This window comes from Piliocolobus tephrosceles, chromosome 6 (genome assembly GCF_002776525.5).
Source record: "Piliocolobus tephrosceles isolate RC106 chromosome 6, ASM277652v3, whole genome shotgun sequence".
Taxonomy (NCBI): Eukaryota; Metazoa; Chordata; class Mammalia; order Primates; family Cercopithecidae; genus Piliocolobus; species Piliocolobus tephrosceles.
In genome coordinates, this window is record NC_045439.1 from 15,432,348 (window position 1) to 15,459,662 (window position 27,315).

The 27,315-nt window shown below is 38.9% G+C and overlaps 1 protein-coding gene across 5 annotated transcripts in view; it reads left to right on the forward strand.

The window, feature by feature from the left end:
• The window catches only part of RPS6KA5 (ribosomal protein S6 kinase A5), a 194,583-nt gene that overhangs the window by 38,276 nt on the left and 128,992 nt on the right, over positions 1–27,315 (forward strand). For 4 of the 5 annotated variants that reach the window (XM_023205450.1, XM_023205451.1, XM_023205455.2 and 1 more), the window contains exon 2: positions 21,128–21,199. In XM_023205450.1, coding sequence (XP_023061218.1) covers positions 21,128–21,199 — 72 coding nt within the window. Of the gene's footprint in view, positions 1–11,342; positions 11,390–21,127; positions 21,200–27,315 lie in introns of those variants that run through there. The other variant, XM_023205454.2, reaches the window with a different exon arrangement.

A 27,315-nucleotide genomic window follows, 5' to 3' on the forward strand; every position in this document is an offset into this window, starting at 1 on the left:
AAATTATAAGCAAATGGTTACAAGTTAACTGAATTAGGCATTCCTTACAATATTTTGAAATGTGCATACCACATATATATACAATATAAGTTCATGTACAGAATAAATAGGTGTGCAGCAGATTTAAATATATATAAAATCACCTAAATATGCATAAATGTATGATCTAAATATATATGTCCTAGCTCTGTTCATGAAAGAGCCTAGAAGGCTAGAAGGCAAGGTACCTCAGTAGTAAGGAGCATACCTGATGCCCAGATCTTGGTTTCTAATATTATTTCCCATTAAAAGGAGTCAGGGCTGCTTGTAAGAGAACAAATGAAGTTCTCAAAAACAAAAAGAGAGAAAGAAAAAGAAAAATAAAGAAAGGGGGCATGTCAGGACACAGAGCCAGCTTTTGAAAGTGCTTCCAGTGACCAAATCTGGGACAAGTTGTGCATTAAAATGATTAGGGAAAGGCCGGTTGCGGTGGCTCATGCCTGTAATCCCAGCACTTTGGGAGGCTGAGGTGGGCAGATCACCTGAGGTCGGGAGTTCGAGACCAGCCTGACCAATATGATTAAACCCTGTCTCTACTAAAAATAGAAAAATTAACCGGGCGTGGTGGCATGCGTCTGTAATCCCAGCTACTCAGGAGACTGAGGCAGGAGAATCGCGTGAGCCACCATGCTTGGCTTATTTTTTAAAATTGAAATAGAGACGGGTCTTATTATGTTACCCAGGCCGGTCTTGAACTCCTGGGCTCAAGCAATGCTCCTGCTTCAGCCTCCCAAAGTGCTGGGATTTCAGGTATGAGTCATTGCGCCTGACCAAGAATGAGTATTAAAGCATTGAAAAAATGGTGATTCATGAGCCCTCTGATAGGTAGATATCTAAGCGGGAATAAGGGAGGGCTCTTCCCTATGGTGTAATGCTGACTGATAAAACTTGGAGGAAGTGGAAGAGTCAGAAAGTTACTCCATCGTAACCATTATAGTAAGGACTAGTTCAGGCAAGAATTGTCAGTGAATGCTCAATCTAGGTAGGACCTTTTGATGAAGAACAGGATTTTTTCATGGCCCTAAAATGTGTCCCTATGGGTTGCTTATTGCAAAGGGAGAATTAGTACCTATACATTGGATAAACTGGACGTCACCTTAACTGGGTGATAAATCTAATGTCATTAATGAGGGATAGGCTGATGTCGTATGCTTCTGGTTTGGATACCCTGCAAAGCACACATCACTTAAGTATTGAACATGCATAACCTAAATGATGAAGAAGTGCCAGTGAAACAAAAACTTAGATTTAAATAAACAAAAAACAATATTCTTCTCAAAGTCAGTCCGAAAAGACAGAAATCGAGAAATTTCTAGATGAAATGAGACTTAAGAGACATGACAAAATAAAGGCAATATGTGATTATATACTGGATGTTATACTCAAGGAAAAAGTGCTGTAATAATGTGTTAGGCTTCTCCAGAGACCAGAACCAATAGGATATGTACATACACATACACATATAAACACACACACTCACACACACACACAGTCATTCCTTAGCATCCATAGGAGATTGGTTTCAGGACCCCCTATAGATACCAAAATCTGCGGATGCTCAAGTCCCTTATATGAATTGGCGTAGTATTTGCATATAATCTACACATCCGCCTGCATACCTTAAATCACCTCTACGTTACTTTAAATACCTAATACAATGTAAATTGTGTGTAAATTGTTGTTTTGCTGTATTATTTCTTATTGTTGTATCATTACGTTTAATCACTTTTTTTGAATATTTTAAATCCACAATTGGTTGAATCCACAGATTTGGAACCCACGGACATGGAGGGCCATACACATACACGTGTACATGCACACACACATAAACCCAAACGGTCATGTGCCACAATGACATTTTAGTTAGTGATGGACAGCTATACAACAGTAATCCCATTAAATTATAATATGGTGTTGTTACTATACCTTTTCTATGTTTAGATGTGTTTAGTTAGACAAATACTTGCCATTGTGCTCCAGTTGTCTACAGTATTCCTTACAGTCATATGCTCTACAGGGTTGTAGCCCAGGAGCAACAGACTAGATCGTCTAGCCTAGGTGTATAGTAGACTGTACCTAGGTGTGTGTAAGCACACTCTATGATGTTCATACAATGATGAAGTTGCTTAATGATGCATTTCTCAGACCAGATCTCCATTGTTAAGTGATGCATGACTGTATGCACAGATGCTACTTGACTTACAATGAGGTTATGTTCCGATAACAGCATTATAAGTTGAAAATATCCTCAGATGAAAATGTCTGGCTGAGTGGGAGCTGTGGCTTAACGCTACTGCCTAGCATTGTGAGAGAAGTACAGATTCTACTGTATGTGTATCACTTTTGCAGTGTTATGAAGTAAAAAAACTAGATAGAATCGTAACTCGAGGACTATGTGTGTGTATAAATATAAAAAGATTTATTATAAGGAATTGGCTCCTGTGATTATGGAGACTGGCAGGTCCAATATCTGCTTGGTGGCCGGGCAGGGTGGAGACCCGGGAAAGTCAGTGTGCCCATTTGAGTCTGGAGACCTTCTACTGTAGAACCAGGAAGAGCCAGTGTTGCATATAAAGCCTGAAGACTGTGCTGAAGAATTCTTTCTTTCTCAAGAGAGGACAGTCTTTTTGTTCTATTCAGGCCTTCAACTGATTGGATCACGCTCACCCACATTATGGAGGGCAGTCTGCTTTACTCAAAGTCCACTGATTTAAATGTTCATCTCATCCAACAATGTCCCCACAGAAACACCCAGGATAGCGTTTGTTTGACCAAATATCTGGGTACCTCATGGCCCAGTCAAATTGACACATAAAAGTAACTATCACAAGTCTACCCCTTTTCAACTTAAAACCCGTACACATCTCCTTAGGCCTTGCTTAATTTCCAAATAAAGTGACGACACAGTCATAAATCTGCCTAACATGATACAGCTATCCTGTGTACAAATATGCACTGACCTTTTCCCTAGAAGAGGGTACAAAACCTTTGGATAATGTGTATTCTTCTGCTTGATATCTTGTAATTTATATGCTATGATATCTAGTTAATATATCTTATGTTACATGTTAAGGGGAAAAGAGAGGGTAGATGTAATTATAAGTCAGTTCTCCAGAGGAACAGAACTAATAAGCTATATGTATACATGATAGGGAGTTCATTAGGGAGAATTGGCACACACAATCACAAGGTGAAGTCCCACGATAGGCCGTCTTGCAAGCTGGGGAAGAAAGAAGCCAGTAGTAGTTCAGTCCAAGTCCAAAAGCCTCAAAAGCAGGGAAGCTGACTGCACAGCCTTCAGTCTGTGGCCGAAGGCCTGAGAGCCCCTGGCAAACCACTAGTTTAAGTCCAAGAGTCCAAAGACCAAAGAACCTGGAGCTTTGATGTCCAAAGGCAGGAGGAACAGAAGGAAGAATCCAGCACAGGAGAAAGATGAAAGCCAGAAGATTCAGCAAGTCAGCTTATGCCACCTAATTCAGCCTGCTTTTGTTCTAGCCATGCTGGCAGTCGATTGGATTGTGGTGCCCACTCACATTGAGGGTAGGTCTTCCCCTCTCAGTCCACTGACTCAAATGTCAGTCTTCTCTGGCAACACCCTCACAGACATACCCAGAAACAATACGTTACCTGCTATGTAGGCATCCTTCAATCCGATCAAGTTGACACCTGCTATTAACCGTCACAGTAGAGAACAAAGATGTGATTAGTACATATATTAATACAAAGACACAAACATTTTTTAAACAACATAAGGAAATACTCGTGACAACCATAGTCCCCATTTCTGTGTCCTAGTTGGTATTTGTAACTACCTCCTTCCATTACTCATTCTGTATGCCTTTGCCTTCAGCCAGCACCTGAGATGTTTGTGTTTTTTTTACCTGGGAGGTGACCCAAGCCTTTATTCCTGAAGGGTCTGGGCCATTAGTAGTGCTGCCTGAATTGGGTTGTTGTAGTTTCCCATTGACTTTAATCACAGGCATGGGAATACCAAGAAATATCCAAAGGAGGTTGCCTGTCTTTTAAGCATACTCTTCCTTACCTTTATTACGGAGTAGCAGTCCAGGATCAGTCACCTGAGCCAACACTGTAACTCCCTTCTTTGCCTGGTGATTCAAAGTCATAAGGAGCCCAAAGTGGCCATGTGGCAGTCTTAACTTCCAGTTCAGTGGAATCATTGTTGTGTCTCCTTGCTCTTGAAACTAAGACTTCTAAGCCAGCAGAGTATAAAGTTGTGGGAACAGGAAGCATACATTTTGCTAGTGGGCTACTAGGGTTAATAGTGAGTGGTGCCACTCGCATTTCCACCCCTTGATTCCTGAATCCATTAACTCTGGCTGTGGGAGAAGTGGCACTATTTATTGGGTGCTGATCCAGAGCATATACAACTTCTTGGAGAACCTTGCCCCAGCCCTGCAAGGGATTGGCGTCCGTCTGGCACTGTACCTGAGTCTTCCAGAGGCCATTCCATCAAGCCACCTGCTTCAGGATGGTGGAGAACATGGTAAGACCAGTGAATTCCATGAGTGTGGGCCTACTGCCACACTTCATTTGCTGTGCTGTGAAGTTAGCTCCTTGATCACAGGCAATGCTGTGTGGAATACCATGACAGCGATTAAGGCTTTTTGTAATACCATGGATGGTAGTTTTGGCAGAAATATTGTGTGCAGGGAAGGCACATCTGTATTCAGAGTAAGTGTCTGTTACAGCAAGAACAAAACACTGCCCCTTCCATGATCAAAGCAGTTCAGTGTTATCAACCTGGCATGGTAGCTTGGCTTACTGTTCTCAGCAATGATGCCATATATCGAGACCTAGTGTTGGTCTCTGCTGCTGGCAGATTGGCACTCAGCACCAGCTGTAGCCAGATCAGCTTTGGTGAGTAGAAGTCCATGTTGCTGAGCCCACATGTAACCACCATCTCTGCTACCATGGCCACCTTGTTCATGAGCCCACTGGGTGATGACAGTAGATAGGATGACAGGTGGGAAAGAGACTGGCTGGTACCCACAGAACAGGTCATCCTATCTACTTGATTAATATGCTTCTCTGCTGAGGTCATCTTTTGGTGGGCATTGGCATAGGATGATACAAATACCTGCAGTTTTTTTTGCCTGTTTAGAGAGCTCTAGCCAAATACCTCTTCCTTACACTTTCTTGTCATTGATTTTCCAATCATGTTCCTTCTAAGTCCCTGACCATCCAACCAAACTATTGGTGATAGCCCACAAATTGATATGTAATCCGATGTCTGGTCATTTTTCCTTCAAGCAAAGTGAGGAACCGAGTGTATACCACTTTCATCTGATGGTGGAATGCTGCTATGCATCCCTCACTTTATCGAGGGCAGTCTGCTTAAAGCCCAGTGATTTAAATATTGATCTCATCCAAAAAGCCTCACAGAAACACACAACACACACATAACTAAACATCTGGGTACCCTAGAACCAAAAAAATAAGTAGTACGTAGTATGTATGAGTATATTAATAAGATAGAAAAATATGACAGAATGTTAAAAATTGGTAATTATGAGCAAAGGGTTATTTTGAATAAGCAAAAAGATTATGAATATGAGAGTTGTCTATTATTTTGGCAACTTTGGATTTTAAATCATTTAAAAAATTAATTGACCACTTGGGAGGCTGAGGCAGGAGGATCTCTTGAGCCCAGGAGTTCAAGGCCAGCATGGACAATGTCCATGGACAAGACCCCCATCGCTAAAGGAAAGAAAAAAAAATTAGTTTACCAGTGAGCACCGTAATTGTGTTTATAGGCACTAAATATCTGACTTTTATATGACAACATAATTGTGCCGATACCCTTGTCATAAAATTAGAAGCATTAATCGCTTAACTTGGTTTCAGGGGAATGGGTTACGCACTTCAAGTTTGAAACGAGAGCAGGAGGGGACACCAGGGCTGCACACTGCTCTACTCTCTAGTGCCTCTAAGTCCCTCCACAGCACCCCTGGACTTCTTTCTTCTAAATTCAGAATTGGGGTTGGAGGACAGTTGTGGTTGACTAAACAGTCAGAATGCGATAAGAAAGGAAAGCTGAAGGCTGGGACAAGACAAGGTGAATCTAGTTTCTTTGTCACTAGTTTTCATAGCATTAGATTATATAGCTCACTGAGTTGACACTTTTTTAAAAAGTAGGATTATTCTTGAAAAATGAGTTGGCTGTAGTCCTATGAAAGTTTATTGCTGTAAGAACAAGTTATTACAAACTGTTATTTGATGTAAGGCTGCCACATTTATGTGCTAATAGAAACCAAATTGGCACTGTTAGCAGCATGTAGTCTAACAGAAAAAGGAAAAGGTGTTGATAAAGTACTTTCTCACAATAGAATTAAGTGTAGAAGTGACAGTAGGACTGCAATGGGAAAATGAGGTTATGACTTAGAGGAACAAAGTGCTGCTATATTTTCTTACATCAAATTGAAATCTTATTCTTGGAAATAGTACTTTGGACTGTAAGAAACTATCTTGTATGAAAAGTGTAATTCAAAATATCAATAAACAAAGTAAATTTGGTAGCACTTTGGAAGCTGGAATGTTTGCCTTGCTGTAATGGCTTAATTTTTTTTTATTTTTCACAAGTTATCTAATTTTTACTTGCTAAAATACTCAAGCAAGACTTCTATTGTAAATGAAGGTATGCCTTAACTTGAGGATAAGGAACGCTGTGCTGAGTGTAGATAGAATGTAAGGAATGTTGTGCTGAGTGTAGATAGAATGTATCTGTTCTTTACGTGTCTAGATTCGGGTTCCAGGCGTGATTGTCTCCAACCTGTCAAATAGTTAATGATTTATAAACTAACACTGAAGGAACTAGCTTTTGGAAATAAGTCTTAAAAACCTCTATGCAATCCTTTTGATTTACTCTATTGCTCTCTAAATCTTTTTCTTCACATTTTTGTGTGTATTAAGTTCTGACATATGACATGGTCAGGAAATGAAGTATTTGAATTAACCATTCTCTTCAGTAAAACTATATGTTTTATAATAATAGTAAATTTTCAAATAATTTGACTACAATAAATTACTGTCCATTGGCCATCTTCATTTGGAAATCCTGTAGATACTTCATATACTTTTAAAACATTTTATAAAGTTTATGGTCATCAAATATAAACTATAAAGCTGCATGTGAAATAGTAATGTGCTATTAAATCAACCTATTAAAGCAATTACATAAAAATTTGACATATTTAACAATAGTGCATTAATAAATTTTTTATAAAAATGAGGAATTTTTTTTTAGAGGATGTAGTATAAGGTATATAAAAAATGCGTGCATTTAGAAAAATAAGCCTTAGGAACTTTATATCGCTATTTAGAAATAAGCAGTTTTTCTAATAAGTAAGGATTAACTTTGATAAGTAAATACATGCATGCAAAATTATAACCAAATAAACATTAAGAAAATCCTGATTGAGTCTGAAAATTTCTTTATAATAATCTTTTTTTTCTTTTTTTCTTTCTTTTTTTTTTTTTTTGAGATGGAGTTTCTCTCAGTCGCCCAGGCTGGAGTGCAGTGGTGTGATCTTGGCTCACCACAACCTCTGCCTCCCGGGTTCAAGCGATTCTCCTGCCTCAGCCTCCCATGTAGCTGGGACTACAGGTGTGCGCCACCATGCCCAGCTAATTTTTGTATTTTTAGTAGAGACCAGGGTTTCACTGTGTTGGCTAGGATGGTCTCGATCTCTTGACCTCGTGATCCGACCGCCTTGGCCTCCCAAAGTACTGGGATTACAGGTGTGAACCACCGCGCCTGGCCCTGTAATACTCGTGTTTTAAAAATATGTTCAGGTTTTTTACTTTAAAGCTCTAATTTTTTTCTTTTGAGTTATAACTTGCATGCAATAAAGTTCACTCCTTTTGGCATATGGTTCTGTGAGTTTTAACAGATGCTAACAGTTCATGCAAAACATTTGGAAAGTTGATCTTATTTTTTATCCCTAGTACTTTATGACATCATGGTCACCAGGATTATCATTGTGAACTTTAATGATTGCACTGCAACTATTCAAAATAGATTAATTTTAACACTTTCCAGTGTTTTCTCTTTGTGCTGAGTAGAATTAGTGAATACATATTAAGGAATTTGGTTTTTCCTCCCTTTCCTTACCTTCAGTGGCTTAGTATAGCCTTTATGAATTTTGGCCTTGACTGTTGTTTCAACGTGTGCATTGGCTTTGCTGTTTTCCATCTCAATTCCTTTCTAGTTTGTTTTCCACGCTGCTGCTGCTGGTCCTTCTGAGATGCAGGACTGATAATCTTCTGCTTAAAATCTTTTATTACCTCTCTTTGCCTTCTTTAGAAGGGAAGAAATAAAATACTACTTTTTCGTATCAAACACAGACTCTTTCATGAGCTGGCTCCTGCCTGGTGTCTTGCAGTGCCTTTTTTCCTTTTCCTTCCCATGCATCTGCCTGTCTACACTAATTGCAGATTCTCAGACATGCCATGTTCTCTGTTGTTTTGGTGGTTTTCTGTATGCTTTTCCTTCCTACTCACAGCTTTTTTTTCTACCCTGCTGTTCCTTAGCTGCCTGACTTCTCCAAACCTTCAGATGGGCTGAGATGCTCTCTTATGCTCTTCTGGTGCTGTTTACCTCATTTCTCTTTAATAGTGCTTGTTCCTTGGACTTGGTCACCTGCCTAAGTGTTCCCTCTGGACCCTGAGCTGCTTGGGGTCAGGGAGTGTGTCTATTCCAGTCTTGTCAGTGCTTTGCACAATGTTGGATATAAGCATTCAAGATGTTTGTTCAATTAATATACTATGGCTTACATATGGAGTCTGGTGACTACATGAAACCTATGAAATAGGGAAGGAGAAGCAAAATGTCTGATAGCATCAGTGGACACCAGAATTCCTTATATGAAGGGAGGTACACTGGGGGCATTGCCTTGACATCAAGCTCTCTTGAGAGTAGGAAGTCCTGTGAGGATGGATGTTCACAGGGTCTGAGAGATCAGAAGAAGTAGAGCAAACAAGAGGATGGAATTGCTGGTCTTATTCCTGATAAGGAAGAGGAGAGAAAAAACAAAAGTCAGAAAAGTGGTGTAAGGTCGGGAGTAGGTGAGATAAAGATCCCCTTCCCCGTAGTTGGATCATGGAAAGACAAATTGAGAAGGTTCCTTCCTCCAGCTCCTTTTGAGGGGGTTGTTTTAATTGTTGCCTGGTGTACCACTCTTCTGCCTAGCTTCAGAAATCTTCACTGAAGTCTGGTATGCTAAGGAATGCTTTTTGAACATGTTTGGTTTTTGTTTATCTTGTGTAGAAGTTTGTGAGCTGTGTCCTCACTGAATTATTGCGGTGCACAAAAGCGATGGTGACCAAGTAGCTCTAAGAGTTCTGAGAAGGTCAGCTCTCCCAGTAATTGAGGGAAACCCTGGCAGACAGGGGAGGCTTTGGACTTGCACAGGCCTTGGGACTGCAGATTTGAGAATTGAGTGTAGATTATAAGGGGCTGGTAAGACCAGCGTAACAACTAGAGTATACCTACAACAAGAAAAGACTGGAATTGGACATATAAAAATGAGAACAGCTAGTGTTCGGGAGATGGGATTACCATATATAGTTGTTTTTTTCCCTCTGGAGACTTTCTTTGTCATAGTTCATAATATAGGAACATTTTTTTTTGTTTCTGAGACAGAGTTTCGCTCTTGTTGCCCAGGCTGGAGTGCAATGGCGTGATTTGGCTCACAGCAACCTCCGTCTCCCAGGTTCCAGCCATTCTCCTGCCTCAGCCTCCAGAGTAGATGCAATTACAGGCATGCCCCACCACACCCAGCTAATTTTGTATTTTTAGTAGAGACGGGGTTTCTCCATGTTGGTCAGGCCAGTCTTGAACTCCGGACCTCAGGTGATGTGTCCATCTCGGCCTCCCAAAGTGCTCGGATTACAGGCGTGAGCCACTGCGCCTGGTGGAACAGTTTTAAAAAGACGAAAATACGTGCAATACAATGTCATGATCTTATTCATACCAGAACTTGAAAATTAGAAGTTAGTATTGAGATTTCATTAATACCAAAAGTGTTGGAAAGGAGAAAGTGAAACTTTTTATTGAGGAATAGGGAATAAGGGCTAGGACTGAAACTCCTTTCTTTGCCAAAAGTAGGAACTTTCTTATTAACATGTTAGGCTTTGTTTCCTTCTTTTTTTGTTTTAATTGATGAACTAATGTCTCAAAGGAAAAAAAAATCTGTCCAGTAACTGAAAATTGGACAAGATTTTGAACAAAATTTAAGTTTTGAAAATTGGTGTTCTGTAGATCATTTATAATAAATTGTGGCTTAAGTTTAGCTACAACAAACTATACATTTCTGTCCTTTCTGTTGCATTCACAACTAAATATCACAATGTGGCTTTTTTATAATTGTTCTCCCTTTTTCTGATATAAAAAAATTAGAAAATAATTGAGTAGGTCATGGTTTACTTACTGCAGTGTTATGTATATATTGCTGTTAAATAAATGTGCCTTGATAGTGGCAAATAGGATTCGTTCAACACTGGATCATTATGCTATCCGTGTTTTCATGTCTTGATTTCATGCTTACAACTATAGTTATAAGCAAAGGATGGAAGGACTCAAATGATACCTTTCCATGGTGAGAATGGAATTAGAAAAAAGGAATTGGTCAAGTGGTCTAATAGCTAAAGACAGTAAGGCTTGAGAGCATGATGCAGCCATTTCCATGATAGGGAACCTGATGTTTGAATCGACAGGTTAGATTGTCTCATGGATAGTGCTAGAAACACATTGCCCAATTTGGAATTCTGTTTTTTAGTTTTTTTTTTTTTTTTTTTTTTTTTTGAGACAGAGTCTCACTCTGTCTTCAGGCTGGAGTGCAGTGGCGCGATCTCAGCTCAGTGCAACCTCCACCTCCCAGGTTCAAGCGATTCTCCTGACTCAGCCTCCTGAGTAGCTGGAACTACAGGCACATGCCACCACGCTCGGCTATTTTTTGTATTTTTAGTAGAGACGGGGTTTACCATGTTGGCCAGGATGGTCTCGATCTCTTGACCTGGTGATCCCCCCACCTCGGCCTCCCAAAGTGCTCGGATTACAGGCATGAGCCACTGCACCCGGCCTGCTTTTTAGTTTCCATTTTGTCCAGTCTATCTTTTGTTGTCCATTCTTTTATACATTTTTGTTCTTTTGATTAGGAAAGTTCAAGTTCTTCCAATCTGCATACAGTGATTTGTATTTCGTAAGGTGACTTTGCATAGATCTCATTTCATCCTCTGAGGTGTGTTTTTAGCCAAGCTGACTGCTGAGGCGTTCTACTGTTGCTCCAGGGTACTGCTTCTCTGGTGCTTCCTTAAGAGACCATTTGTGTTGGTAAGAAAGCCTATGGTTTGTTTTTTTCCTGCCCTTGACACCTTAACCTATCCTTGTCTCTATTTTTGAATTCTTAAATCCCTTCTGTCCTGGATCCCATTGTTTATCACTGCCTGAAGAACCTGCTTCCTTAGGAACCACCCCTCCCATCTCTACTTTTTCTAGCCTTTCCCACATTCCCTTTTTCCATGGGTTTTCTCTGTCATCTGCCTTAAGTTGGAAAAAAGTTTCATATGATTCTTTCCCATTTCCCCTGTATTCCTTTTCATTACACCCTAATTCCTTGAACAGAATTGTTATTGTTTTGTTTTTCCATCCACACCCTTATAATGCAACCTTCCTGTGTAAATTTTAGGCTCAAGCTTTTCTATTCATGTACTTTTAGGCTGAGGCTTGGATTTTTATTGTGGGCTATGTTGTTGTGTTACAATGTTATTGAACAATTTGATGATCCACGATATTATGACTCTATGAAATCTCCTTGTAAAACCCATGGTTCTTGGAGCTAGCTTGTTTTTATTCTGGGAAAAATTTTCTAGCTCCCCGGCTTACGGCCTGAATGGTTAGAGTCCAGCCAATGCTGTTTGACTTTGTAGTTCAAAGGGGGTCATTTCTGTGGTCACTATCCTATTTAACAGTCATGTCATGGTATGTCAAGGTAGGCCATCATACAAATAATCCACATTCTGTTTTGACTGTATTATTTTTAAAAATAACACCTCCTCCTTTTAAACTTTAAAAAATTTAGTAAAGTTTAGTAAACTTTAAAAAATTTAGTAAAAAATGTAGTGAAAATTCACTTCCTTCATTATGCTTTTGAAATCTGGCTTTTCTTCTCATTCTTCCCCTATTAATCGTTCTTAAAAAAAAAAATCACTGTTGACCTAACCAAATTAGAGTGTCTCAGTCTTCATGCACTTCCACCTTCTTGCTGCATTTGACTGCATTGATACTTCTTTTTTGATGTCCTTTCTTTGAATTTCATACATGGTTAGTTGAACCACTTCTCTGGTTCTTTTTCTTCTTGCTTCGTAACTCTAGATAATCATCAAGGCTTGCCTTTCCTTTCGTGTGGTCTCTTGAAGGGTGTTCGTCTTAAAGCTTTAGCCATTGCCTTTCTCCTAGTAACTGTGCATGGTGTCTTTGGAGAACTTTAGTTCCTTGTCTAGAGCTACCTACATGACAGCTCTTTTGGGATTTTTCTGCCATTACTTCAAAATCGATGTTGAAACCAAAAAACTTCCCCTTTTGACTTCCTTATTCTGTTGGTAACACTACCATTCACCAGACTTGCATTTCTTATGCTTTAGATATAGAGCTGTCATAGTCTGTTCAGGCTACAATGATAAAATATCTTTGACAGGGCCAGGTGTCATGCCTGTAATTCCAACACTTTGGGAAGCCAAGGAAGGAGGGTTGCATGAGCCAGGAGTTTGAGACCAGCTTGGGCAACATAGTGAGACCCCGTCCCTATTAAAAAGAAAAAGCCCAGCAACCTTGGATTAGGTAATTTATAAACAACAGAAATGTATTTTTCACAGTTCTAGGCACCAGGAGGTTCAGTGTCTGGTGAGGGCTCTCTGCTTCATAGATGGTGCTTTCTAGCTGTGTCCCCACATTGTGGAAGGGGCAGCAGGCTCGCTCTAGCCTCTTTTATAAGAGCAGTAATCTCATCCATGAGGGCTCTGCCCTAGTGACCTAATCACTTTCCAGTGGCCCCACTTCTTAATGTCAACACACTGGGGATTAGATTTCAACATACAATTTTGAAGAGAAACATTCAGACCACAGCAGGGGTCAATAGGGAAAAAAATGGAACAGAAATGGAATTAATTTATCTTTGAAAGGGAGGACCCTGTCCTATGCCTTTTGTGGTTTCAGCACCCAAGACAGGTATTCAATGGATGTTTCTTAAACTGAGCATTACATTGATTCTTGGGTTCACTCTTTCCTCTAGTTTTTACTCAGACCAGACCCTCATTAGTACACATCTTTTTTACTGCAATACTTCATCATTTTTTAGCAATCATTTTTCCTAGCTTCTGTGCACATTGTACACTACTGTCAGGAGAATTTTTCTAAAGCATTACTTTTATCAAGTCAAGAGCCATTATTATGGATTCAATTAAAACTAGTTAGTCTGGCCTTCCAGATTTTGAGCCTATTTTATGTTATGTTTTTCCCACATAAATCAATTGTAGCTAGTTAGAACAGTCCTTTTATTATTCTTTCCTAGGAACATAGTTATTTCTGCTTATACTTTTGCCCCAGCTGTTCTTCCAGTCCAGAATTCCCCAGCCATCCTCTCATTTTTTTGCCAGTACAAATCCTGTACTTCTTAGCTAAAGACCTAACACGTAGCCCAGAACATTGGCCTTTAGTAGGCACTCTTGAATATTGAGTAAATGGGGACCTGTATTCTCAATGAGCTTTTCTAACCAGCTTCACATGATGATATTCTCCTTCATGTCCACAGACTCCACAGGCCTGTTTATTAACTTACATTTCTCATATCTTATTTCAAGTTTAATAAATGATTAATTCATTGAATAAAATCTGGCATATGAGTGCCTTAGTCATGTACTGAGAAACATATTTGAAATGGCTTCAAAAGCATTGTTCTCTTTATTTCTACCTTAATTGTAAAAGTGCTTTTAAATTAAGCCTTTAACATAAGTGAATCATTGGATCTAATCAAATGATTTCAGCACATGCTCTGTGCAATTACATTTGTGCCGCTTAGCTGAAACTATGGCAACAGAGTGAAAAATGCATTTTTACTGATCATTTTCCTCCATAGGAGTGGGAAGTTCCAAGTCAAACATCTCACAACTTAAAAAAGTTATTATACAAATTATACTTACAGTAGAATTGCTTAGAAAGTTCAGAAACCATTTATCAGTCATAGGTTTGTGGTGGAAATCCTGGAAGACCATGCCAAGGGTTAACAATAGTTACCTTTGAGTGTTGGGATTATGGGAGATTTTCAAGGTCTGCTTTAGGCCTATTTTTTCAAAAAACAGTGAACCTGTATAATTTTATAAAGAAAACAACAACAAAGTTATTTAAATCTGAAGGAAAAGACATTTTCCTTTTATCCTTAAGTTTACTGTTTTTAAAATTACATCAGTCACCACCTCATATCTACTGGGATGGCTACTACCAAAAAAAAAAAAAAAAACAGAACATAGTAAGTATTGGACAGAATGTGGATAAATTGGAACCCTCTTGCACTGTTGATGGGAATGTGAAAAGGTACATATAAAGGGATTTCACAAAATTCATGGAAAAATTGGTTAAAATTCCTTTGTGAGAGCATTAAAACTATTTACACCTCTTTTTCCCTAGATGATTAAACTTAAGGCATTAATGTAAAAAAATTCTGTGAGCTTTTGAAAGGAGCATGGTGGCCGGGCGCGGTGGCTCAAGCCTGTAATCCTAGCACTTTGGGAGGCCCAGACGGGCGGATCACGAGGTCAGGAGATCGAGACCATCCTGGCTAACACACTGAAACCCCGTCTCTACTAAAAATACAAAAACTAGCCGGGCAAGGTGGCGGGCGCCTGTAGTCCCAGCTACTCGGGAGGCTGAGGCAGGAGAATGGCGTAAACCCGGGAGGCGGAGCTTGCAGTGAGCTGAGATCCGGCCACTGCACTCCAGTCCGGGCGACAGAGTGAGACACAATCCATCACAAAAAAAAAAAAAAAAAAGAAAGGAGCATGGTTTAAGCTGATTCACAACAGAGATATGCCTGAAACAGACCTTGAAAAGATTTAAAATGTTTATTGATTTAGTCCAAATTTACTAATATTTAACAACTCATGTGGTCATCAGAATTGACACCAGAAACAAATAACTTATGATATGGTCATACTGCTGTGTACCAGTTGATTAGCTCTATTCTAAGTTTTTAGTTTGTTGATACTCTTTGTTGTTTTGTATATTTGCGAAAAGTTTTCATAAGGCGTTCTTTCTATGGGAAGGAGTTCATCTTTTTCTAAGTTAGGATTTAGAGGCTGAAGGTGAGGTTTTCTATGCTGTTATAGTCAGACATCCACAAATTCCCAAACCCTGCTCTCCCAGGCCCCTCTTTTTCCTCAGGAGTCATGAGTGATCCATCTGCAAGGCACAAATAGCTGGTGGGAATCAGAGTACAAATTTAATAAGAGTTGTGCAAACATCCAACACACCAATGTGAAAAACTCTTCTGTAGAAGCTGCATTGGTGCAGGTAGTTTAGGTTTAAGGCCTAAGTGAGGTGTCCTACTTTCCTTGCAACTAACTCCATCTAATTATAATCTTGAGACCAGCATGTTCAGATATGTGACTTAGAAGGTTAGAATGGGCCGGGTGTGGTGGCTCATGCCCATAATGCCAGCACTTTGGGAGGCTGAGGTGGGTGGATCACCTGAGGTCAGGAGTTTGAGACCAACCTGGTCAACATGGTGAAACCCTGTTTCTACTTTAAAAAAAAAAAAGCTGGGTGTGGTGGCGCACGCCTGTAGTCCCAGCTACTTGGGAGGCTGAGGCAAGAGAATTGCTTGAACCCAGGAGGCAGAGGTTGCAGTGAGCCAAGATTGCACCACTGCACTCCAGCCTGGGGAGTAGAGTGCAACCTTCTGCCTCAGCCTTCCGAGTAGCTGGGACTACAGGCGCCCGCCACCGCGCCCGGCTAGTTTTTTGTAATTTTTAGTAGAGATGGGGTTTCACCGTGTTAGCCAGGATGGTCTTGATCTCCTGACCTCGTGATCCGCCCGTCTCGGCCTCCCAAAGTGCTGGGATTACAGGCTTGAGCCACCGCGCCCAGCCAAGTTTCAGGTTTCTTTAACAAAGATACCATATACTAGCTGGTTTAAACAACAAACATTTATTTTTCACAGTTCCGGAGGCTGGGAATTCCAAGATTAAGGTGCTAGCAGCTCCAGTGTCTGGTGAGGGCCCACTTCCTGGTTTGCAGATGGCAGTCTTCTTGTGTCCTTGCCTGGGGAAAGCAGAGAGAGAGGAAGCATGGTCTCTCCTGTCTCTTCTTATAGGGCACTAATCCTGTCATGAGAGTTTCACCCTAATGACCTGATTGCCTCCCAAAGCCCCCATCTCTAAATACCATCACATTGGAGATTAGGATTTTCACATATGAATTTTGGAGGATACAAACATTTAGATCATAGCACCAGGTCCCAGGAGAACCCCCGAATCTGCTTAGCTAACTACTATGTATGTTGAAGGGAGAAGTGCAAGAGAATGGCCAATCTGTCAGGCCATGGAAGAAATGTGAGTTAAAAAACCAAAGAGAACTTGTGTGGAGGCTGATCTTTTAACACAGTGAGTCTACCTATTAATGTATCCATTTGGAGTTTTGACTCTTGAGTAAATGAATTAGTCACATTTCTTACCTTTGGGGAGAACTAGAAAGGGGGTTGGGCAAAGGCATGCCTGGCATAGGAAAAGGAGCAAACATCCTTTTTTCCTACAGCTAGACTAAAGTACCATCTCCTTTTGAGTGTGAAGAAAGACAGTGTACAATTCCAGCAGGTCTGTTTCTGGTACAGTCTGGTCCTAGGCATGCAGGTAGCTTCACATCATCTGAGCAGCATATTTTGGACTTTACTAAAGCATGTGAATGACTCACACATGCAAATTTCTGCAATTGGTTAATGTTTTATTTCACCTTTAGGGGTGAAATAAATGTGTAAATATTGTAAGTCTTGTTCTAATATTGTTAATATTATTGTAGAGAAGTTTGAGCTCTTGTTCTTAGGTTAACAATTAAGAGAAATTTAATTTATTTTTAGACTTTCATGCACAAAAGCTTTAATCACAATGACAAAATAATAGCATAGGAGTGAAAACTATTTAGACACCTAGACTCACATGCTCGAATGTGTTTTTTGTTGCTTAGGATTCTATATAGTAATGATATTTACCATTTCCTCTTACGTGTTTTGTCATTAACATAGTGAAAAAAATCTTTATAATGGACAAATATTCCCCCATGCCTACATATGATAGAGCTTACTTCTGATTTGCTGTCACATGTGTGTTTATTTACTTTGCTTAATAAATGTAATGGAAAAGACTCAGAGTCAGGAAGAGGGGCAAAAAAAAAAGAATCATATGGTTACTAAGTTCAAGAGCTCTGAGATGTGCCTATATCATAGCACCTTTTAAATTTTTATTTTACTCTTTTAGATTAATTTATGAGGGGAGTAACTGAAGTAAAGGCTAAGTACAGCACACACTGTGAAGATTCTGGTGGAAAAATAGTAGACTGTCAAAAACCTGGATGAAACTCAAAGACTGTAGGCTAAGTAAATGAAGTTGAAAGCCAAGAAACTATGTATTGTATGATTTAATTTATATGAAATTCTAGAAAAGCTAAAACTATAATGACTGGAATTAGATTATTAGTTACCCGGGAAGTAATTGGCTTCAAAAGGACATCCAGAAACTTTTCAGGGTAATGGAACAGAAATTTTCAGGGTGATGGAACTGTTTTCTATCATACTTGTGGTAGTGGCTCCATGACTATGTATAATTACCAAAATTCATCAAACTGTTCATTTAAATAAGTGAATTTTATTATATGTAAGTTGTACCTTAGTAAAACTTAGAAATATGTTAACTGTAGATTTTTGGTGCTCAAACGTCTTTAATTTTTCCTTTGAGCAAACACAAGAACCAAAGGAATGTTACAGTCTTAGACAATAGCTTTGAGGGCTATTGTAAGAATTAAGATTTCTGTATCCTACCCTATCGTAGTTTCAACTGCATGGTTCCCAGGTAAGATTAAGAAAGTGAAGACAAAATGAAGGAGTACACGATAGCAAGCTTGATCTTTGGTTCTGTACCCCAAACTGAAACCTTGACCTTGGTGAGCTGGGCTGGATCACATGGACCTGCTTAAGGACTTACTTGTTCCTTTGCCCTATGCAGATACCCTTTAAGATTGCTTACTGGAATCTTGCCATTCTTAAGCAAGGAAATTCCAAGAAATCTAAACTCTAGCAGAAACTTGAGGTGGAAGAGAGTGGTTTTTCTTCATAAGCCTAGGGCTAAGCTCTTTTCAGGACCAGCATTCTTGAGTTTTTCTAAGACCTAGGACTTGAGTTATGGGAGAAAGAAGAACCTCTCCCAAGCTCTGCCTTACCTACCAGCCACCTGGGAATAGTATTGGTGGAAAAGCAATAAAAAGAGTAAACGAAACTCTCAGCTGCCAAAGTAATGAGAGGAGGAGCCAAAGAGAACATACCTTGAGCTGCTTCTCATCACCTGGAAACCTTCAACCCTGAGTATAGAAGGCACTGATGCCCTTCATCTTGAGCCCTGGGGATAGGAGATTGGAGAAGCCTTGAGTTCCTGTAGCAGGCAAAGTGTTAATTTATGTCAGAAACAAAATAATAGAGGTAGTAGATAATGAACAAAAACAGCCTTTCACAAATTATCTGAACAATCTTTGTGACTGACTAGGGCTTCCTGGGTAGTATACATTGTAAATGAAAGGGTAATTAATTTATAACCTTTTAAAAATTTCCTATGAAAGTTAATTCTGTGTATCAAAAAATAATTCCTTTTCTTCTTAGTGTAGCAGCAAATATAGATAAGTAATATATAAATATAAAGCAAATATAGATATAATCTAGTATATGAACAATGCTTTTGGAAAGCTGGGCTTGTACATATCTCAGTAAATAAAAAAGGAGTCTTAATAGCAAGAACTAGGAGTAATTATTTTTAACACATGACTCTTTAATAATAATGTCTTAAGCTTTTTTTACATAATAAAATAATATAATTTAACATTAGAAGAGAGCCAAATCATTATTTCAAAAGTGGTTGTCTCTTATGAGTGGCTTTTTATAAAATCTGCTTGACATATTAGAGAAAGATAAGCCATTGTGTGTTTATTTTAAAATACTACGTATGTTTTTGGTATTCATTTTAGATCTATATTGATGTCAATGTGAACTCTAGGCTGGGCCATGTACATTGACTTGTTCTTACTATAAAATTATACATTGGCAGTAAAACTCTTAAAAATGGAAAATAGAATGGTGGTTCCCAGGTCTGAGAGAAGAGGGAAGAGGGCAGTTGTTGTTCAATGGATATAGTTTATATTGCAGAATGAAAAGGTTCTAAAGATCTGTTGCATAACAACGTACATATGGTTAACAATACTGTATACTTAAAAATGGTTAAGATGGTAAATTTTATGTTATGTGTTTTCAACCACAATTTTTAAAAATTTTAAATTATGAGTTTAATTAAACTTTGGAAAGACACTGAAATTATTTATGCCCTGAAACTTTTAATTCCAAAAGTTCTTAGTGAGTTTTATTTTCTTAAAGTTGTAGTCCCAAAGCATTAATTTATTTACAAACCCTTACAATACTGCTTGTTGGCACACAGCAAGCATTATATAAATTTAACTCATTTAATCCTCATTAAATTCTATGTGGTAGGTATTATTTTGTTTTCTGTCATTTTATAATGGCCGTTTTCTAATATACAGAGAATTTGAAAGAATTGTATGTTGAATACCCTTATACTCACTACATAAATTCTGCAAGTAGTATTTTTTTGTATTTGCTTTTGACATACATGTTCATAACTATATTTATTTATAAATTTATCTTATTTTAAAAAATACGTTTCAAAGTAAATTGCAGATATCAGTATGCTTTGAGGATAAATAGTTTTATGCCCATTTACATTACTGGGAACTGAGACACAGACAAGTAATTTGTCAAGGTCACACAGCTTTTAAATGGCATAACTAGGATTTGGATCAAGCCTTTCTTAACCACTTCTGCAGAGTACTAGTTCACATAATATTAATAGATACTACCTTAAAAATAATTTTGTGGTTAAATAAATCAACAAATGTATCTTAGTCTTGATGACCTACATGCATATTTTCATAATACAGGATCTGTAAGGTTCAGCAGTAAAGAAATCATTTAACTTTGTTGAAGCCCACCATTTCCACATTTATTCTACCAAAGCACTCTGCTCCCCACCTGTCCCCCAAACAGAACACCTATTATAAGATAGGACTAGAATTCAGTGGAATATGTTATGGAAAATGAATTTATAAGATATCCTAATTTTATTTGTTCAAGACAGAATACATTTTTGAAGAGTTTATATTTTTAAACATAGTCCTAAAATTTTAGAGCTGACAGGGATCCTAGAGTTCATTGAGACTAACACTTTCATTTCAGAGATGTAGTAATGGAGACATAGAGTATTCAAGTGACGAACGCATACTATATCATGTCCAGGTATTTAGTGGCAGAAGTGGAACTAGAACCTACCCTAGAACCTGGGGATGGCATTTAATTTAATTGATACTCAGTAAATGTTTGTTGAATAAATTAGTACATCTTCTCAATCCATCCAGTTTTTTCCCCACTATGTATCTATCTACATATTAGAATTTTCATTTATTTTTGGAGTATATTGGTCAGTAGAGAGTCTAATAAACACTTTAATTTATGTTAATCTTTGGTACAAATGATATATATAGTTCCTAAATTCCAAAAAAAGTTTTATTGTAATGTATAACATACAGAAATTTATGTAAAATATGCTATACCATTTAACAAATAATTATAAAGCAACCCCTGGTTAATCACTCAAGTCAAGAAATAGAGCATTGCTGGTACCTGAGAAGCCCCCAGGAGCCTCCTTCTATTGCTGACCCTCTTAATTTTTTTTCTCTCTCTCTTTTTTCTTTTAGCTAATTTGACAGGCCATGCAGAGAAGGTGGGGATAGAAAATTTTGAGCTCCTGAAGGTCCTAGGAACTGGAGGTAAGTCTTAAGTTAATTTTTAAGGAAAAAAAAAAGTACTTATTATATCTATGATGAAGGATTGATATCCCCAATATAGAAATTAAAATTTAAAAAGCATGAGGAATCCATTAGGAGAACTGTCAAAGAACATGAACAGACTATTCATAGAAGCACAAAAGGCAAAAAATTAAAAGAATTGGCAAAGATTTAGGGAAACCAATCCCTTTTACTGTGCTGTTGGGAATGTAAATTAGTTCAGCTTTACACAGGACACAATATTTTATTTTATTTTATTTTATTTTATTTTATTTTATTTTATTTTATTTTATTTATTTATTTTGAGATGGAGTCTAGCTTTGTTGCCCAGGCCAGAATGCGGTGGCATGATCTCAGCTCACTGCAACCTCTGCTTCCTCGATTCAAGCGATTCTCCTGCCTCAGCCTCCTGAGTAGTTGGGATTACAGGCGCCTGCTACCACGCCCGGCTACTTTTGTATTTTTAGTAGAGATGGGGCTTCACCATGTTGGCCAGACTGATCTCGACCTCCTGAGCTCAGGTAATCGCCCTCTTCGGCCTCCCAAAGTGCTGGGATAATAGGTGTGAGCCACTGCGCCCATCCAGGACACAATATTTTTAAAAATCACTAACATTGATAGAGTGCTTGTTAGATGCCAGTTGCTCTGTGGAGGGCTTTGTATTGATTGTCTTATTCAATCTTCATTCAACTCTATTGATAATCAATGCACATAATTTGTAATAATGAAAAACCTAAGACTGTTTAGAAACCCAACGATAGGGCTTTGGTTAAATGGAACATGGGTCTATATGTTCTATAATGTATATAATGGATTAACATGAGCTACTTTTATTAATACTTTGGAAGGCTCTCCAAAATAAGTTTTAAAAAAGCTACAGAAGAGAATGTATAATATACAAAACATTATATGAATAAATATAAATATCTACATGTATATATGGATATGGAAAATATCTGCATGTATATATGTATGCAGAAAAATCTCTAGGTGCCTGAGTGTGGTGGCATATGCCACCACAGCACTTTGGGAGGCACTTTGGGAGGCCAAGATGGGAAGATCCCCTGAGACCAGGAGTTCAAGACCAGCCTGAGAAACATAGTGAGACCTCATCTCTACAAAAAATTAAGAAAAGAAAAATCTCTGGGATATACATGGTTATATACACTAAAATCTTAGTAGTAGTGGGATTTTACATGATCTTGGTTTTGTGCTTTGAACTTTCCTTTGCCTTCTGGATTTTTGCTACCACTGCTGCTCTTGCTGCTCAGGAATCAGGGCTGACTTAAGGGGGATGTGACCTATGCAGTTGTAAAGATCCCTGCACGTACAAGAGCCCCACGTTTGGTGTAATGCTCTGCTGTCACTGTTCTGAAATTGTTAGTAATTCATGAACAAGGCACTCGCATTTTCAGTTTTATGCTAGGCCTTGCCAGTTACGCAGCTTCTTGTCGTGTATGTTTCCTATTCAGTTCTCTCCCTGGACTGTGTTGCTCTGCAGTCACTGCTGCTATGAGAACTGGCTTCTGTCATTTTTCTCCCATCAGGTCAAGGTACAAAGGAGGCCTTTAACTCTTCCCCCCTCCCCCCGCCCCCCATTCTCAGCAGGTCTAGAATCTTTTTTCCTGGAAGACCAGGGAGAGCCTCAGATGACAGACCATTTTTCTTCTCCACTACAGTTTAGCTTCACACTCTCAGGGACCTCAGAGTTCTAGCCCCTGACAGGATGGATTACACCTGTCCATATAAGGGTATCTGCCCATCCCTTCCAAAATGCCAAGCATTATAGCAAGAGAAAAAGCCTTTCTCTTGAGGCTTCCGTAATCAATACCAGCCACTTCTCTAGCCTCACGTCTGTTTTTTGTTTTGTTTTGTTTTGCTTTTTGAGACGAAGTCTAGCTCTGTCACCCAGGCTGGAGTGCAGTGACTCTATCTTGACTGGCTGCAACTTCCGCCTCCTGGGTTCAAGCGATTCTTCTGCCTCAGCCTCCTGAGTAGCTGGGATTACAGGCATGCGCCACCATGCCTGGCTAATTTGTTGTATTTTTAGTAGAGACGGGGTTTCACCATGTTGACCAGGCTGGTCTCAAACTCCTGACCTCGTGATCTGCCTGCCTCAGCCTCCCAAAGTGCTGGGATTACAGGCGTCAGCCACCGCACCCAGCCTGCCTCACATCTGTTTGAGTTCACTTATGTAAGCTGTCTTTAGATCATTTAGTAATGAGCCTTCATCTACGGCCCTGCTGTATAAGGTCTTTATAACCTCCCTGAGTAGTTTAGCATGCCACGTAGGCCCAATTTTTACAGCTACCAGTGAATAAGCACAATGAATAGTCTATTCCCATCAACTAAGCATGTTATTGTTGGAAATTTAGTGTAACTGTCAACTTGGAGATGTTATTGTACATTTCCACCTTCAGGTAATTTGTTCATATGTATTTTTTAAAAACTCAAGCTCTACCCCACTTGCATTCCTAAGAAATCATGCTTTCAAAATATCAAAATAATATCCTTTATTTCTACCTTTGTTTCCTGTTTCAAAGGCAATATCTACTCAAAGGGGAAAGAGGGTCACAGTTCTGTGGCGACTCATTTCCCTTAAAAATAGTGCTTGTGACATCTGGTCAAAAGTTCTTAAGGTTGATATATATTATAGATTGTTTTTATAATATCTTTTATCTGCATGTTTTTATCTGTTTTATCTGTATGTGGCTTTTTTTCTTGGTAACAACTTTATTGCGATATAACTCATGTACCATATTGTTCCATCATTTAAAGTGTGCAATTCAGTGGTTTTAGTATATTCACAAAGTTGTGCAGTTATCACCACAGTCAATTTTATATCATTTTCCTTACCTCAGAAAGAGACCCTGAACCCGTTAACTGTTAATGCCCGAGCAAGCTCACCATCCTCCCCAGTCCTAAACAACCAGTAACTGAATTTTCGTATCTATATATTTGCCTCTTCTGGACATTTCATATAAAGGTAAACATACAAATGTGTAGTCCCTGGCGACCAACTTCTTTCACTTAGCATAATGTTTTCTAGGTTCTTTCATGTTGTAGTACACATCAGTACTTCATACCTTTTTTTTTTTTTTTAAACGGAGTCTCACTGTGCCACCCAGGCTGCAGTGCAGTGGCCCGATCTCACTGCAACCTCCACCTCCCTGGTTCAAGTAATTCCCCTGCCTCAGCCTCCGGAGTAGCTGAGATTACAGACACATGCCACCATGCTTGCCTAATTTTTTTGTATTTTCAGTAGAGATGGGGTTTCACCATGTTTGCCAGATTGGTCTCGAACTCCCGACCTCAGGCAATCCGCCTGCCCCGGCCTCCCAGAGTGCTAGAATTACAGATGTGAGCCACTGTGCCCAGCCAGTACTTCATACTTTTTGTGACTTACTATTTCATTTTACAGATATACCACATTTTGTCTCTCTGTTCATCAGGAGATGGACATTTGGGTTGTTTCCATCTTTTGGCTGTTATAAGTAATGCTGCTTTGGAGACTAGCCTGGGTAAAATAGTGAGACTCCCATCTTGACAAAAATTTAAAAATTGGCTGGGCATGGTGTGGTATGTGTCTGTAGTCATAGCTACTTGGGAGGCTGAGGTGGGAGGATTGCTTGAACAGGAGTTTGAGGCTGCAGTGAACCATGATTGTGCCACTGTACCCTAGGCAACAGAGCAAGACTCTCTGTCTAAAAAATAAACAAATGCATAAATATAATGCTGCTGTGAACGTTCATGTACAAATTTTTGTATGAACATATGTTTTTGTTCTTTGTTTTCAGATACTTTATAAAAAGTGATGCATACTTTTAAATATTTTGAATACAAGGTTCTGTAAATTCTCTCAAGTTCTGTTTAAAGTAATTCTTGATGTGAGAATGATGTTCCTTTTTTACTACAGGTTAGGTTAAATAATTTTAAAACAGGAAGAAATCTGATGATCTTCCTTTTTTACTACAGGTTAGGTTAAACAATTTTAAAACAGGAGGAAGTCTGTGACAGAAAAATATTATATGCTTAAACTTTAATCATAATCTGTATTGCCTGAAGAGTTCATAGTGTCTTGGCATGTTTCCTGCCATGTGCCATTTAGATGGCAGAATTCCATCTAACTTATCTATAATCCAATGATATAAAATTGCCAGGAAAATAGGATTTGGGTAAACAGAAACTTTCTTAGTAGGTAACTTATGCATAGTAGTTTCTCAAATATTTTTGAATGAATGGATGAGTATACTTATTCCATATCGTAAGGGACCTTGTTATATGTAAAGGTCCTTGAAAATTTCAAAACAAATTGCTATTCTTATTTGCAATGTTTACATGACTTTCCATGTTTTAGAGATGCCTTTTTCATATTGAAGTTTTAGAAATGTCAGTTTTTATGTTTTTTATCAAAAGCAAAACTTAGTAAAAATATTAGTACAGTTGATCAAATGAAACTGCTGTTTATATACTTTTAATTAACCCAATTCTTATTTATTTTAAAAATAGATTTATAGCAGGTTTTAAGGAAAACATTATCTCAGACTGAGACAGATATGGTCAAAGCTAAACAACTTTAATCTGTAATAATAGATAACTTCTCTATAGCAAAATAGACATAGCATCTACAGAACCTTCTCAAGGACACTATTAAAATGTAATATTAATGATTAATTTCACCATTGAATTTTACAGTACTTAACAAGAACAATGAGATTAATTCTATCCATTGATCTGTTAATTTAATGTATGCAGTATATTCCAAATACAGAAGCAGAAAGAAAAAGGCAGTCTTAGGGCCTGGTGCAGTGGCTCATGCCTGTAATCTCAGCACTTTGAGAGGCTGAGGTGGAAGTATCACTTGACCCCAGGAGTTCGAGACTAGCCTGGGCAACATAGTGAAATTTCATCTCTACTGAAAATTAAAAAAAAAAAAAAAATTAGCCTGAGGTGTTGTAACACTCACTTATAGTCCCAGTTACTAGGGATGCTGAGGCAGGAGGATCTCTTGAGTCTGGAAGGTCGAGGCTACTAGAGCCATGATTGTGCCATTGCTCTCTAGCCTGGGAGATAGACCAAGACCCTGTCTCACTATAGCTTTGAACTTCTGGGCTCAAGCAGTCCTTTCACCTTGACCTCCTGAGTAGCTGGGACTGCAAACATGTTCCACCACACCCAGCTTGCTTGCTTGCTTATTTATTTATTTAGTAGAGACAGGGTCTTGTTATGTTGCCCAGGCTGGCTTCAAACTCCTGGGCCCAAGAAATCCTCCTGCCTTGGCTTCCCAAAGTGCTGGGATTACAGGCATGAGCCACTGCGTGTGGCCACAGTCATTATTAAACCCCTAAAGTGCTAGATAAGGAATTTTCCTTACTCTTGACAGGTGATCTATGCAGTTGCGTAGTCTTTCTATCAACTGCATAGAGTTCTTAAGCTTGAAAAAATAAAATGGGAGCAGGAATTTAGAGAAGCAGATAAGCTGCCTGAGGGCAGAAGTTACGCTGGAGAAATCCACCAGTGAATTGTGAACTACTTCTTTGGGTTTACCATTTTCATACTTCATATATAGGAGACAGCTTCTAAGGCACTCAAGAGGTACAGAAGGCTACTGCTCAGTAAAAGAGTAAGCGAGAAAATAAAAATCTAGCCTGCAAAGGGAAATGGAGGGGAAACTTTTCTAGCTTAGCATTGGCTTTGGGTGAAGGAAACAGATAAGTAGTAAAAGCCTTCCCTGAGTCACAACCTTAAACCAAACATCATACAGGTTTGCAGCTTCAGTGTGTTATCCACTTATGTGATTAAAAAAAAAAAAATCCCGGCCAGGCACGGTGGCTCATGCTGGTAATCACAGCACTGTGGGAGGCTGAGGCAGGCGGATCACCTGAGGTCAGGAGTTCAAGGCCAGCCTGGCCAACATGGGAAAACCCCATCTCTACTAAAAATACAAAAATTAGCCAGGCGTAGTGGCAGGCACCTGTAATCCCAGCTACTGTGGAGGTCGAGGCAGGGAGAATTGCTTGAATCCGGAAGGTGGAGGATGCAGTGAGTTACTGCACAGAGGAAGACTCTATCATATATATATGTATATCACACAAACA